At 39.7% G+C, this 15,314-nt stretch overlaps 2 protein-coding genes across 2 annotated transcripts; both read left to right on the forward strand.

Annotated features, from left to right (window-relative positions):
* Nucleotides 1-1,487: 1,487 nt before the first annotated feature.
* On the forward strand, nucleotides 1,488-2,810 carry fgfbp2a (fibroblast growth factor binding protein 2a). The gene has a single exon (XM_085435398.1). The coding sequence runs from the start codon at nucleotides 1,504-1,506 to the stop codon at nucleotides 2,137-2,139; it is 636 nt and encodes a 211-aa protein (XP_085291524.1). The 5' UTR covers nucleotides 1,488-1,503; the 3' UTR covers nucleotides 2,140-2,810.
* Nucleotides 2,811-4,370: 1,560 nt separating this feature from the next.
* On the forward strand, nucleotides 4,371-5,168 carry fgfbp1a (fibroblast growth factor binding protein 1a). The gene has a single exon (XM_085435408.1). It carries the CDS (start codon nucleotides 4,379-4,381, stop codon nucleotides 5,012-5,014), a length of 636 nt encoding a protein of 211 aa, XP_085291534.1. The 5' UTR covers nucleotides 4,371-4,378; the 3' UTR covers nucleotides 5,015-5,168.
* The last annotated feature ends 10,146 nt before the right edge of the window (nucleotides 5,169-15,314 follow it).

The following is a 15,314-nucleotide window of genomic DNA, read 5'->3' on the forward strand; positions in this document are numbered from 1 at the left end:
AGAGTGCACATTCTTATGTGGTGCTGCCACTGTTATGTTACTGGTCAGCTATTTCTATAAGAGGTTATCATCTTCCATAAGCATTTGTTTGTTCCTCTGGTTGGAGGTTTTCTGAGACATTAAATAGCTCAGTATATGAATAACCACCACCACTACAACCGCATAGCAGCCCTACTTCTAAAAAGGCTTGTGTAGAGAGAGATGAGCACAAAACTACATAAAAACAGAAGCAGCGGTTCAGAGAAACCCTCTTCAGTGTGTTTACATCAGATCAAACGCTGTGCCGGGGACATAGTTTTAAAATATACACAGCGCAACTATAAAGAACACAATGGAAAATTTTTCAGGAAACACAAAAGACATTTTTTCATTGTTTTTCAGCACCACTGACGAGTATCGCTCTGCCACATGCAATTTGCAGGTGTTACTCCATTTCCTAAATAAATAGATTTTATTTATTTGGTTATGTTGTATTTTGCACATTCAATGAAAAATTAATGATGTTTCCTTATAGTGTAGTGAGCTCACCTGGCCACCATACTTTTGCCTTTACAGGACAAAATTGAGCTCTGATATCACTGTCATTATGCACAGTGGGCAGCCCACATATTATGATTTTCAAGTGTGGGAATGAACATGCTGATATTTCAGGGAAATGGAAACATTCACAGGGAAGGGTAGTGAATATTTTAAGAAGAAACTGCTAATATTGTGTTTGGCACCAACCGGCACTATAGCTGAAGAGTTTCATCTCTTGCATCTAGAAACTGAGACAAATTACTGATGGAAAATTCACAACTGAATATAATTTTTAGCTATTCTAAAATTGTGGTCTAAATGCAGATCAATGATATATTGCTTCTTAGTCTCAAAACACTAAAACCCTGGAAGTTATACTGCCTGTATAGATTCTTTGAGTACCATGTCTTGTTCTTCTATCACTGACAGCACTCTCAATGCAGATACAGATGGACCCAGAAAATAAAGCCTCTTAAAGACACTCATAATACACTTTATGACCAATGTCTGAGTGGCTTCTCACACTTCTCTTTATACTTTAGATCTTTTAGGAAAATAGGTTGCACTACATCGTTAAGAGTTATTACTGTTTTCTACAGCAAGCAAGACATTTTAAGCCTGCATTCTGCAATGAACTTTTATTAACAAGTGAAACTAAGATGTTTTTCCATGAGGTAAATTTAACATGACTGAGAAGTGGTTACATGCATGAGAGGATGTACTTTTCTTTTTCTTTTTTAAACCGAACACCTACATGTGTCAGCATCGTTTTGCACGTAGCGCTTTCCTTTTTCTGGCAGCTGTAACTGGTAAGGCCACTCTCCTCCTCCCATGGAGCTGGCCTCTTTTAGTCTACTGGGTTGTTTTCTTTTTTTCTTTTTTTCTTTTTTTTTTTGGAACCTGAATTCCTTCTTTGCTTGGCCAATAAAAAGCAGGAGGGACGCTCATTTCCAGTAGTTTCACATTTAGCACCCATTGGAAACTATGTGGGCCCAGACCGCTGCTCTGCTGCTCGCCTGCTGCCTCTGGCCAGCTGAGGCTCAGACTGAAAGGGGTCAAAGCATTTGGGATCCACCTATCAAATTCAGCACCAAGGCTAAAGACTCATGCACCATGATTGTCACCGGTCAAGGGGAATTCACGAGGCTGAGACTGTCATGCCAGAGGAACAAGCGCTCTTACTGGTGTGACTACATAGGCAAGCCTCACACCTGCACCCCTTACAACAAAAATCCTCGACACTATTTCGTGCAGATGATGTGGAATCTGAGAAAGCTGGACAATGCCTGCCAAGCACCAAGACAGATTAAACCTCACATGTGCAGGAAGGCAACTGATGACTCTCAGATGGTCTTCTCATCATCTTCATTCTCCCAGTCACGAGCAGAGGCTTCTTCTAGGAAAGTAGCAAGACCTCAACGTCGGCCTACACCAACAAGACAAGCTGACGCAAAATCCATTCAAGAGCCACAAAAAGAAAAGACCACTCAGGAAACTAGTACTCAACCACCACCAACAACACCTGCTGTTGAGAGCAACGCTAAAAGAATGGCTCGGCAGAATTGCTGGAGGTCGCTGCAGGGCATCTGCTCGTTCTTCATTGGTTTGTTTCGTAATTAACCAGAAAGGTGAGCAGCAGTACTGGGCCTGTTTGTTAACATGCAACACTTTTTAAAAAAATATTCATTTATAACTAATCTAGAATGAGGCTATTTAATTAAGTTAGATTCCAGCATTTTTTTTATTTATTTATTTTGCTGCTCCTAATTATATTGCCTATGCACCCAGTTTCCACCTTGCACACATTATGTGTTATATTCACAGCTTTTAACCGCTAATGAAAATAACTTGGCGTCTGGCTCAAGCAGCCCTTGGAGGAAAATTCCAAACGAGGAGTTTGTTAGCCTGTTGTAGAACTGTAACACCCTCTTCAGGGCAAGCTGTGCTATTACAGTGACTTTCAAGTACTCCTCTCACTCAAACCAACAATTATCAGCCTCCATTAAGAGCCAAGCTGGAAGAACTTAAAGGTCTCACTTGACTATGTAATGACAAATGTTTTGCATGAACAACCTGTACTGAATGATACTGCTTTAACATATAATGTATGTTTATTATGTTTATTACTTGCATATTATCTGTTTGCATCACTCAATATTACCTTCAGAATTATTGGGGGATTGTTTTATTTTTTTTGCTCTGGTTTTCCATGCTGGTGTATTTGTCCCAAAATATGTATAAATGTGAAAATGTTTTATTAAATAACCATTTTCAATCTCTATGTGCTGATTAATGCCATTTCATTAACATTCCTGATTAAAAATATTAGATAATAAAACTGCAAGCAGCAGTATTTGTGAAAATGAGTTGTCTAGGGTGTTATGTCTTATGGCAGTGTGCAGTTTAATATTTTTAAGCCATATGACTCGTCTACTGTACCGTATATGACCATTAGGTGTTTGGTGCTTTGAGACTAAGTTCAATCAATCAGCAGTTTTATCCAGCAGAAACATCTGGCTCCTTTCAAGATATTCAAAGCCATTTCATCTCTGGCACGGTGCACTTACAGTTGGCCCTGTGAAGGTCCTTTAAGACTCTAGGTTATTTGCATTTGTTTAAAATATGAACTTAGATTATTCTAAAGCAGGTGGAACTTGAAGCAGAAAATCTGGAACAACAGATAACTTTTAGTTTTGGGAGCTTAACATAAGCCTTGCAAGTGCTCATGATTATTCAGGTCCATAGAAGCTGCAAACAAGTTTAACACTTGTATCACTTGTGGGTTGATGAAGTTTTGGTTCTAAATTGACAGTGTTTATAAAAAGTTTTTATTATGTATTAGGGTAATTTCATTTTCTATCAGCCATGTAATTTTAAATGTCTCCCCCCCACACACACACACACAGTTTAGTTTGATGACACAGGTACCAGGTTCAAAGTATCCCTAATCTATTCGAGACCTCAATAAACTTTATAAGCTCTTCAGTCATGCTGTGTGTGTGTGAGGGTGTGTGACTGAGCGTGTGAGTGCAAGTGTATATATTTGAAGGGGAGGGGTGATTATGTGGCAGCATATTGCAATCTGCAAGTAAGGGCAACACTCTCATGTGTGAGGACTGCAAACCGAAGTTTCTCTAAAAACTTCAGGTAAGGAAAAGCACCACAACTTAAGCTGCACCCTAATCTGGCAATAATATTTGGGGTGTGCTACTTACATCAGCCTAGTATATATTTAATGTGCTCACAGTTAAGTTTTTGTAAAATGCATTCTGTGAAATCCTTGTTGCCAGGTTCAATATTTATAAAATACCTGTTAAACACATTGTCTTTATTTCTATTTCCAATATTTACTAGTCTGTATTTTGTTTATAACTGTTGTAGTTATACTGTAGGCGATATAGTTGCATAACTGCATAATCAAGGGATAATTGCACCATCACAATTGTATGATGCATTTACATTTTTATTTTTTAATCAGTATTTAAATCTGTGCTTCTTTTTAACAGTTTTTAAACCTCTTCCTTTCTTAAAGTCAAACTAAAAGGTGCATGTGCTCCATGTTTTTTTCAAAATTCCGTTTATGGAATATTTTTTAGATTGCATCTTTGCATTCTTCTTTTTGTTCTTCAAAATACCTCTTTGACTTGAAATTGTCTTGAATGTGCTGTACAAAAAATACTTAATGCTGTTTTGTGCTGTCTAAAGCCAAAACTATTCCCACAACATTCAGTTTCCATTTGAAATGTTAGTTTAACGGAGGGATTAAGACATGTCTTTCTCCAAAGGGAAATTAAAGGGTTTTAAGGTCAAATATCTAAATCTGATTTAATCCTTTGGCAGGTTGTGTTCTACTGATTTCATGGCTCTCCTCACAAACGTCACCATCCTCCTGGTCTTGGCTTGTATTTCCCATCAGGTGATGTTGGGTAGCTGCCAAAAGAGCGGTGGACGGAGGGGACGAGGCATGGACAAAGGACAGCACAAGAATAGGTCGGGAGCAAAAGTGGGCCGCCAAACAAAGCCCGTCTCTGCACAGCTCATGAGAGGCAAAGTGGTCACCAAAGACAAGTTTGAATGTGCTTGGGTTGCAACAGGTGAAGATATCGTCATTCTCAGCATCACGTGCAAGAAGGAGGACAGGAGCTTCAGCTGCGAGTATATTGCCAGACCTACTGCTTGTCCTGAGTATGCCTCAAATGTTAAACTTTACTGGAAGCAGATCGGCAGGGAGCTGAAGAAGCTAAACAGTCTCTGCCAGGACAGCAGTGCTTTTGTCAGGGCAGGTATGTGCAGAAGAGCTGCCAGAGAGGCTCATTTCAGACTGAATGTAACACAGAGGGTGAAGACTTCTCCACTGTATACCCCAACTTCTCCAGTCAAAGCTGTAAAATCCTGTCAAGCTGATAACAGGAAGAGAGCAGAGGAGTTCTGCAACAACTCCTGGTCAAGTGTTTGCACATTTCTATTTACTATGGTGCGGGATTATGATTGCTGATACAGAAAAACTGGAATTAGTTCAGCTTTTCTGCAGTCACATACAGTAAATACTTGTCCCATAGATTATTCATATAGATGCTTGCTGCTCAACAAAAACATACTCAATGAACAGTTTTTGATCTATCGCTTTTGGAGAAATTTGTGTAAGCGTTCAAGCCTATTGAGACAGATATAATATGTAGAATATTAGTTTCTCGATTTTTATTTCTTTTCCTGTAACTTGTAATTTCACTTGGGTTTTTTTTTTCCTATTATAGCCATATTGAAATTACCTCTCCTTCTCAATATAAAATGCCTACTTAAATAAAAAGACAAAATACTCCTTAAAATAATGTCAAACCATTTTCTGTCTCTCCCAAATGTGCACAGTCTTGCCTGAAGTCTTTTCATGGGAGGTTAAATGTTTGGGAATGTCTGGTATTGACATAGCAATTTAAGCCAGGGGGAGTGTGATTTCTAGAAACCTCAGCCTGCATACCTTGGCAACGAGAGGTCTGTGAAGCCACAGTCACTGTGTGAAGCCATAAAAACCTCATATGTTCATCTTGCATAATCAAGGGATACCAGTATCTAAACGGACAAAATAAAACAGAAATAATATTTTGCAGGTTAAACCGAAGACTTTAGCATAATTTTTTGGCACTTATGATCAGTAGAAGTTCTCATACTTATTCATCATTTCCGTGATAACATTAGCTTGAATTAGCTTGAATTAAGTTTGCATACCACACTTGTACATACTGTAAAATTCTTACTATTTGCTTTGGAAAAGCTGTACTGGAATATGAGTTAATATTTCTAATATTACTGTATCAATGAGCTGTATAAACTAACTAATGAAGTACATTCCTGGGTAATTTGATTTCCTTTTTTTACTGTCAATATTTACTTGATAATGGAGAGGTTACCAGTTAAAGTAATTTAAATAAAAACTTGCAGAACAATTAAAGTTGTACTACAAGGAAACTGTAGTAGATGGTGCCTATCCCAGCTGCCTATCCCAGTGAGAGACAGGGTACACCCTGGACAGGTCGTCAGTCTGAATTAAACCAACTTGATTTTATTATATTTTTATATATCACCTAAAACTGTTTCACACGGGAAGATAAAATCTCTGCTATAATAGAGAAAATACAGATGGCCTGATAGTTCTGTTTGAGAAAGCACTTGGTGACACTGTGAAGTGGTAATGAACCTCCAGCAGGACCAAGCTCAGGGACAGGGAGCCATCTGCTACACTTGGTTGGGAGGTGATGTCAAAGAGAAGAAAAAAAACTAGTACTGACAATCCATGAACAACAAACTAGGAGAAAGTAAATAAAACTTAATGGGAATAGTCCTGTAAAGATACACACTGGCTGTTTATGTTCTAGGAATCCCAGAAAATTCCATTCCCAAAAGTTCCATTGTTAATATTCTCCAATCATACACAGTTCTGTGAAAGCCAGAAAGAACATTCTTCAGCCAGAGCTGGAAGACATGTTGTCATTTTAGACAGTGGAATGACTCTGCTTTCTGTGATCACTTAGTCTTCATCTCCTGCTGAAACTTAATGGTTTGCCCACAGGTTAAATCCATCAAGTTCAGACTCTCAGCAGGTTGCATTCTGGGCTTAGTAGGAAATCTGTTGCTGGTGGATCAGAAAGGCCAAAACAGTGTGGCTGCAGAAAAAAATAAATTATACAGCAGCCACAAAGTCACTGCTGGAATGTAGTGAATACAGACTTATAAGGAGTAGCTTTCCTTGAAGGACTTTAAAACAACAGCTGCTGAAAACAAGACTGAAATTCTGCTGAGCTCAATTAAACAGTTTCTATTAAACTTAAACTCCCAGAGAGCAGCCATTTGGCTTTTCTACCTATAAAACCCGGAGAGCAGCCAAATGGGTGGTAGGCTTTTAGCTAAGCTTTAGCTTCAGCCAAGTGGAAGCTAAATTGGCTAGTCATTCATATGTATATTAGGTTGTTACCTGGGAATTCTGGAGGGAGGGGAGTGGGGGTGTATGAATGAGGGGGTGGGGGAGCTGCTAAAAGCTGTGCACTTCCTTTTGTGTTTCATCTTGATGCATTCTCAATCATCCAGGGAAATAAATCTCCAAAAGTCACCAACTTGGAGTGTTTCAGTTTGCCATCTTAGGGAGAAATCAACACACCGTCTAAGAAGTTTTTGCGCAAGTGAAAGCGATGTGAAAAAATTGTCCGTGGTAACAGTTCTGCCCTTGTCTAGGAATGGTTCCATCAGCCTCATTACTACATTTTCAGAAAGTCTCTCCCCAGTGGGACGATTGGGGTCCTTGCCAAGATATGGGAAGACATTGCAAATGCACTTGGATTTTAGGTCGCAAGCCACCCAAAACTTGATCCCAAACTTGTCAGGTTTACTTGCAATATACTGCAGGAAACAGCACCGAGTCTTTGATGGGAAAAGCTGTTCATCAACGGTGATATGTAGATCAGGGTTGCAGCACGTGATGCTGTTGGTGACAAATGATCCCCACACACTGGAAATTGCAGCGAACATGATTGACATGGCAGCACTGAATGCACATGTGCTGTATCAAGCATGCACCGGGACGAAGGAAAGACGGGTGGACTTCCTGGTGGAGCTTGCAAGAGAGTTGGCTCACTCTCATGTAGCTGCGAAGAAGGCAAGAAAAGAACAGTTGCTTTGGACACAACCCTCCACACCTAGCCCTGGAAAAAGAGCCATGTGTCAGGTCAAACACAAATGCAAGAACAATCATGCCACTGTGCGATGTGTTCACTGCAACAGATACACATGTGGTAAATGCAGACTACAGATACCATGGCAGTACCAGGATTGTGAGTGATTGCTGAAAATGTTGAAATGTACTCACTCACTTTTTATTATTATTTGTAAATATGTGTACAAATGGTTGGTTTTTTGTACTGTTTTTGCAGAGGGTCGTGAAAACTGCCCAGCGCATCGCCGGAGCACCACTTCCTGCCATAAAAGACATCTACAGGAAGCGGTGTCTGAAAAGGGCTGGGGAAATCATCAAAGACCCCAGTCACCCATCGCATGGACTCTTCACCCTCCTGCCCTCTGGGAGGCGCTACAGGAGCCTCCGGACTAAGACCACCAGGTACCGGAACAGCTTCTTCCCCACAGCTGTCAGACTCCTGAACTCTGCCTCCTGACATCTGACTCACGTTAAACTCATGGACTGAACATACACACACCCACAATGGACAACTGTACCCTCAAACACACAATAATAACATGGACTGAACCACCACTCACAACCACTAGCACTTTATATAGCCTCTGTAGAAACTATCTACACCCTCACTTATCGTAACTGCACTACTGTATAGCTCTGTGTAAATAATCATTCTGTACATTCGATAATCTTTAATCCTACAACTGTTTACAACTTGCATAGTTCCCACTTCTGTATAGCTGTATATCTCAGATTCTGTAGTTATTTATTTCATATTCTGTATAGTTTTTCATATTTATATCCTGTTCATATCCTGTACATAGCTTGTACTCACTACAGCCTGTACATACTTATAGAATATTCACAACATACTTCATACCGTGTACCATAATAGACCCATTTCTGTAATATACTCACATATCTATATTATTGCTAATATATATTGTAATATATCTATATCACTAAAGCACTTCTGGATGGATGCAAACTGCATTTCGTTGCCCTGTACCTGTGCATGTGCAATGACAATAAAGTTGAATTCTATTCTATTCTATTCAGAATCAGAATCAGAATACTTTATTGATCCCTGGGGGAAATTATTTTTTGTTACAGTGCTCCATTTTAAACCAACATTAAGACAAGACAGACAATACACTAACTAAGAATAGTACAATATATACATATATATACATACATACATACATACATAAGTCACTCATAAATAAATAGTTGGAAAAGAAACATGTGTAGCTGTAGCAGCAAACAGTGTGTTAAGTGGATGCGTTGTACAGGGAGATGGCCACAGGCAGGAATGATTTCCTGTGTCGTTCAGTGGTGCTTTTCGGTAATCTCAGTCTCTCACTGAACGAGCTCCTGTGACTGACCAGCATGTCATGGAGTGGGTGGGAGGTGTTATCCAACATTGTCTTTATCTTGGACAGCATCCGCCTCTCCGACACCACCTTGAGGGAGTCCAGCTCCATCCCCACAACATTGCTGGCCTTACGGATTAGTTTATTAAGTCTGTTGGCATCTGCGACCCTCAGCCTGCTCCCCCAGCATGCAACAGCATAGAGGATCGCACTGGCCACAACAGACTCATAGAAAATCCTCAGCATTTTCTGGCAGATGTTGAAGGACCTCAGTCGCCTCAAAAAATAGAGACGACTCTGGCCCTTCCTGTAAAAGTGCTGTGGTGTTTTTAGCCCAGTCCAGTTTATTGTCAATGTGTACTCCAAGGTATTTATAGTCCTCCACAATGTCAACACTGACCCCCTGAATTGAAACAGGGGTCAAGTGTTTCCTGGTCTTCCTGAAGTCCACGATCAGTTCCTTGGTCTTTGCCACGTTGAGCTGCAGATGATTCTGCTCACACCACGTGACAAAGGAGTCGACCACAGCCCGGTACTCTGTCTCATCATCCCTGCTGATGCATCCAACCACCGCAGAGTCATCAGAAAACTTCTGAAGATGGCATGTCTCTGTGCAGTGGCTGAAGTCTGTGGTGTAGAGGGTGAAGAGGAAGGGGGAGAGGACAGTCCCCTGTGGTGCCCCTGTGTTGCTGATCACCTTGTCAGACACACACTGTGGGAGACGTACATATTGTGGTCTTCCTGTCAGGTAATCAACAATCCAGGACACCAGAGAAGCATCCACCTGCATCGCTGCTAACTTATCACCCAGGAGGGTCGGCCTGATGGTGTTGAAAGCACTGGAAAAGTCAAAAAACATGACTCTCACAGTGCTCGCCGGCTGGTCCAGATGGGTGTAGACACGATTGAGCAGGTAGATGATGGCGTCCTCAGTTCCGAGACGAGGCTGATAAGCGAACTGAAGGGGATCCAGGTGTGGTCTTACTATGGGTCGCAGCTGGTCCAGGATGAGCCTTTCCAGGGTCTTCATGATGTGGGAGGTCAGTGCCACGGGCCTGTAATCCTGGGGGCCACTGGGACGTGGCGTCTTTGGTACAGGGACGAGGCATGATGTCTTCCACATCACCGGGACCCTCTGCAGACTCAGACTCAGCATAAACAGTTTATGAAAGACTCCACACAGCTGGGGGTCACAGGTCTTGAGGACAAGGGGACTCACTCCGTCTGGTCCAGCAGACTTGCCTGAGTGAAGTCTCCTCATTTGCATCTCAACCTGGTATTGAGTGAAGGTGATGGGTGGGGGAGGGGTGTCAGGAATCTCACAGGAGGCAACAGCGCCATGTGAAGAGAGAGGCTGGCACAGTGGTGTGGCTCTGGATTCCATTCTGTTTTTATTCTGTTTTTATCAATAAATCTCAGCAACAAAGGACATACACCCATGTGTGTTGATTTCTCCCTAAGATGGCAAACTGAAACACTCCAAGTTGGTGACTTTTGGAGATTTATTTCCCTGGATGATTGAGAATGCATCAAGATGAAACACAAAAGGAAGTTCACAGCTTTTAGCAGCTCCCCCACCTCCTCAAAGCACATAACTGCCACATGTTCTAGTTCTGCTTTATAGTGAAGGATCCAAAGAAAAGACCAAAATGAACTGCTTTCCAGGACTGAGCTCTATAGCTCTGCGAGTGAACAAACAGGGGTCACACATTTATTGTGATGCTGTGGCACACTTTGCATAAAAGCTTCGGATAAGCGCGACTGATTTATTTATGTATTTTTTGGTATGTTTTCTGCACTGTGATTCCTCTTGCCAGTGTTATTCAGAAGCACATCATGCATCTCAGTTATGTATCTGTAGAATGATTACAGGAAATGAAGGTGAGCATTTTTGAGGAATAGGGCTAAAGACAATGTGTTTTCATATTATGTCTTGTAAATATGATTTTATTGTTTAACATTGATTTATTTGTTTGTACTATTTTATTTTAACGTTATCTTTATGAGCTCATCATAGCTTTAAAAATGTATGTAGGTCTCTGCATTCATTATTTTGTTTACAGTCAATAAGTCATGTATTTAATGGCATTGTTAAAGCTGCACTAATGATCTCCTCATTTCCAGTGAGTTAAACAAGGGAATTCATTTTGAAAGCAGTCACAAATACACAGAAAGAATTATCAGACAAATGTTTCCTCCATGATGTCACCAATTCGTTTGTGGACTACAATTTTAGGTTCTTCAGTTTACCCTTGTATACATCAACATATTGGTTTTATGATGCCAGAAGTGGAAACAAAAGTAGTAAGTTAGCAGCTATCAGAGGTGGGACCAAGTCATTGTTTTGCAAGTCTCAAGTAAGTCTCAAGTCTTTATCCTCAAGTCTCAAGTCAAGTCTCAAGTAATGTCAGGCAAGTCAGAGTCGAGTCTCAAGTCACTGGTGTAAAAGTCTGAGTCAAGTCACAAGTCTGAAACTTTGAATTTCAAGTCCTTTCGAGTCTTTAAAAAAAAAAAACAACGAAAAAATAATGTTGCAGTTATGCTAAATGTAAATGTTAGACCATGTAATTTTAAAATCTGTGTTTTTCTCAACACATGACAAAATAGTGAACTTAGAAAATATACACAAATTGTGAAATTGCACCTCTTTAAAATGCAGCTCAATTAAACCTAGCTCCAAGAATAATTTTCACCGACAGTTCTGAGATACGCTGCATGTTATTCTTGGATGCGGTTGTAGGACCGGCTTTAAAATCGCATGACAAAAATATCATACACATTAAAAAAACTGAATCACCAACGTAGCCTTGAAAACATTTGCTAGTTAGATGAAGTCAGCTATCTCATCGTAGCATATTTATATGCATATTTATAATCATACGGTTCTTGGAGTGAGTGCATACACTCATGAAGTTTAGTAACTTCAGGTCACTGCAACAAGCCCAGGTACAGTTTACCGCCGGATGGGTGCAGGACCTTGAAATGCACCGTGTAGAAAGTAAAGACCATCGTACGTATCATAAGTTTACCAGTCTCACAAATCGTCGTCATAAATACACATTCGTTAACCGTTTATTAATAGGACCTTTGAGCTCAACGGTAATTAATTAGTAGTGGAAATAATTTCTGGTAGCATCACAGAAATGTAGCAGTGACAATAATATTGTATGCTGTAATCGTACTGGGCAATTAGTGATACAAAAAACCTGTTTTATCCTGTGAATAAAAGTATATGTTTTTGTCAATGTACCATAATAACAGAAGCGAAACGCAATATTGTGTCAGGACAATTCACTATTTATGCACAATAAATAAAGGAGCATAGCGCGCGTTCAGCGCCAGACTTGCTTGTAACCTATATCACCAGTTATGTTATGAAAATTACGTATTAACTACAACAGCAGACTGACCTTTGTGTAAATGCTTGGAGCAGACTAACCTGTGAGCTGGAGGGTTCTGGGACGTTATATTTGACCTTTGAATGGCTGCAATCCAGGCCACCCGTTGCCTCTTTGTTACTTTGGAAACATGGCTCGAACAATTTCTCTTCAACGAGGTAATCCGATAACAACCGATCTCTTTACCCGTCGGCTTCCCGTGGCTGTCATGCGACCGGCTATTGCAGTTAATAATACAACGGCTTCTTGTGTTTCTTTTTATCGCTGTATAACTGATTTTAATTGAAAGCCTGCGTGCGCTAGTACCGCTTGCCACGAGTTCCCAGAATCCTTTGCGGTTCTACCCGTGAATGACGTCACATTTTCAATCTCTATATAATATGCATGTTAAATTTTGTATTTGGGGTAAAATATCAAGTCTTTTCAAGTAAACCGGTTCAAGTCCAATTCAAGTCCCAAGTCATTGGTGTAAAAGTCCAAGTCAAGTCACAAGTCTTAGAACATTTTTTCAAGTCAAGTCTAAAGTCATAAAATTAATGACTCGAGTCTGACTCGAGTCCAAGTCATGTGACTCGAGTCCACACCTCTGGCAGCTATTAACAAAAAACCTGGCTAGCAAGTTTTATCTTTATGAACTAGAATTTCACTCACTAACACAACCTCATTTCAGACTTTGTGTTAAAAGAAATCCAAGCCAGATTTGTCATATCATTGCATTTAAATGCTTCTAAAAGCCCCAGCACCATTTTAAAAAAGAACTGTTTAGTGACTCCAATTAGCAGAAATAAGTATGTGAAAACAAAAACAGCTAGTAAGATGTTTTCATCAGGTGGCCTCTAACAAAATCCAAACAAATGTTAACATTGGTCTGTTCCTGCTATTAATTTCATGATACGTGAATGGATGTAAAGCCAAATCTTTCCCCAGTAAGTGAACCCAGGAAAGGGTGGGCGTACAGGTGGTGTGACTGCCTGCAACCACTCCTGATTGGCTGAGGCGATGTAAGGCTTGGTCAAGCTGAAAATATTCAAAACACATTTCAGCACTATTGACACAAAGGAGATCTGGCACAGTGTGTATGTGAGTCAGGCTTATAAGCTTATATGAATGCCTTTGTATGTGTGCAAGTGAGCTTTTCGTTTATAAGCTTTAGGCTCAGTGGAGCCAAGATAACAAAGAACTGAAGGGAATAAAAATAAATGCCATAAAATGGCACTGTTAGTGTGAAGTTAGACAGATGAGTGTGTGCTGTTGTGGGCAGTCTAGACCAAACAAACATCACCATCCATCTGGCTGTATGAGTATCGTTTTTCTAGACATATTATAAAGGCTCAATATGCATGCATAAGCTGCATTTTAAAATAATGTGACTCAGAGCAAAGATTTCCCAGAAATAACTGACAATTAAGTTCTACAGCGTCGTCCTGCAGTAGAAATGATCATCTAGTATGGAGCAAGCCTGATTTATGATAGGCACTGGCAGTGACAGTGATTACAGGAAAGACTTTAAACTGCACATTTCAAAGATCTACCATACACAAAATATGTGTATGGTTTACATTGCACATGGGTACCTGTTTTCCTCCATCTGGTGTACTAAATTTAAGGATATTTTGGTTTACCAACTTTAACTAAACTTTTTCCTGATTAACCCCCTTTTCATAAACTTAAAACTAAAAAGTTTAAAATGAGGTGATTTATCTCAAATTACTGGACTGTCATTAACAGCCAGCACTGCTATTCATAATTTATAATACTACACCTAAATATATCAAAACCCTTCAAATCATTGGATGTTAAATATGTTAAATTTTAATGTGTCTCTCTTTTGCTATTCATTGTACTGTATGTATGTATTTTTATTCTGGTTGGAGTAATGTTATATGGATTGTGCTATTTTCTTATTTTGCACTGGCATTTCTGTTGAGCTGTGGAATCTATCCAGTTGTAAATAAACAGCAGATTCATTGTAAAGCAATAGTATAGCTGCATTGAAAAGCAAATGTAATTTTCTCTTTGGATGAATAAATACCAACAGAGATGTGGAGCATCAACTTTCCAGTCATTTTTGCAATGAATCAGTGTGGACTTGTGTCTGCAGAGAGAGCAGGAGCCTCAGAAGAAAGCATGACTATACATGAAAACACTTTGCAGGTTTAACCCTGAGGTGCTTTCTGAATACTTAACAGTGTCTAGGTCACATGACTGTAAAATATGTCAAACCACACTGAACTGAAACACTGAATATTTCTGAACCACACTGAGAAATGATACATTTCGAGAGTATTGACATGCACATCTGTTCTGGGTTATTTTAATGACTTTATAATTTTAAACAGATCAACATTTATATGACTCATCCTTATATGCATCCTCCTCAAATTTAATCAATAACAGTCATCATTTGCACTCATTAATGGGCTAATATGCCCATTAATGAGCAAATTCACCAACCAAGAACTTTACTTAAATAACCCATTTGTATTTAAAAGGTATTAAATATGTGAAGTTGAATTATAAGAAAATGAGGAAACATTGCAGTGATATATGAGAAAGATTACACATGTTGCCTAAGATATGCGGTGTGGTTAAAATGGGAGGGTTGAAAAACATAGTTAGGGCCCGAGTACTAGTCTGCGAAGGCCCTGTTGTAATCACTCCATTTATTTGCATTTGAATTTGTTAATTTGTGAAAAGAAAATTACTTTTTAGTAAAATATATTGACACTATCTCATCAATCACTGTAATGAGAAACAATATAAAGACATTGTGTCCTCATTTCAAACTCTGCTGCCACCCTGTGGTTCAGTTCCAGCAAAATAAAATCATTTTCCACCGAGTGA

The sequence above is a fragment of the Copadichromis virginalis genome, linkage group LG2, assembly GCF_057382275.1.
Source record: "Copadichromis virginalis isolate Kocher_CV1m ecotype Utaka linkage group LG2, C_Virginalis_male_GT1.1, whole genome shotgun sequence".
Taxonomy (NCBI): domain Eukaryota; kingdom Metazoa; phylum Chordata; class Actinopteri; order Cichliformes; family Cichlidae; genus Copadichromis; species Copadichromis virginalis.

Bases quoted from the DNA above. Each gene is read 5' to 3' on its own strand.
- fgfbp2a (XM_085435398.1), top strand. From the start codon at position 1,504: ATGTGGGCCCAGACCGCTGCTCTGCTGCTCGCCTGCTGCCTCTGGCCA.
- fgfbp1a (XM_085435408.1), top strand. From the start codon at position 4,379: ATGGCTCTCCTCACAAACGTCACCATCCTCCTGGTCTTGGCTTGTATT.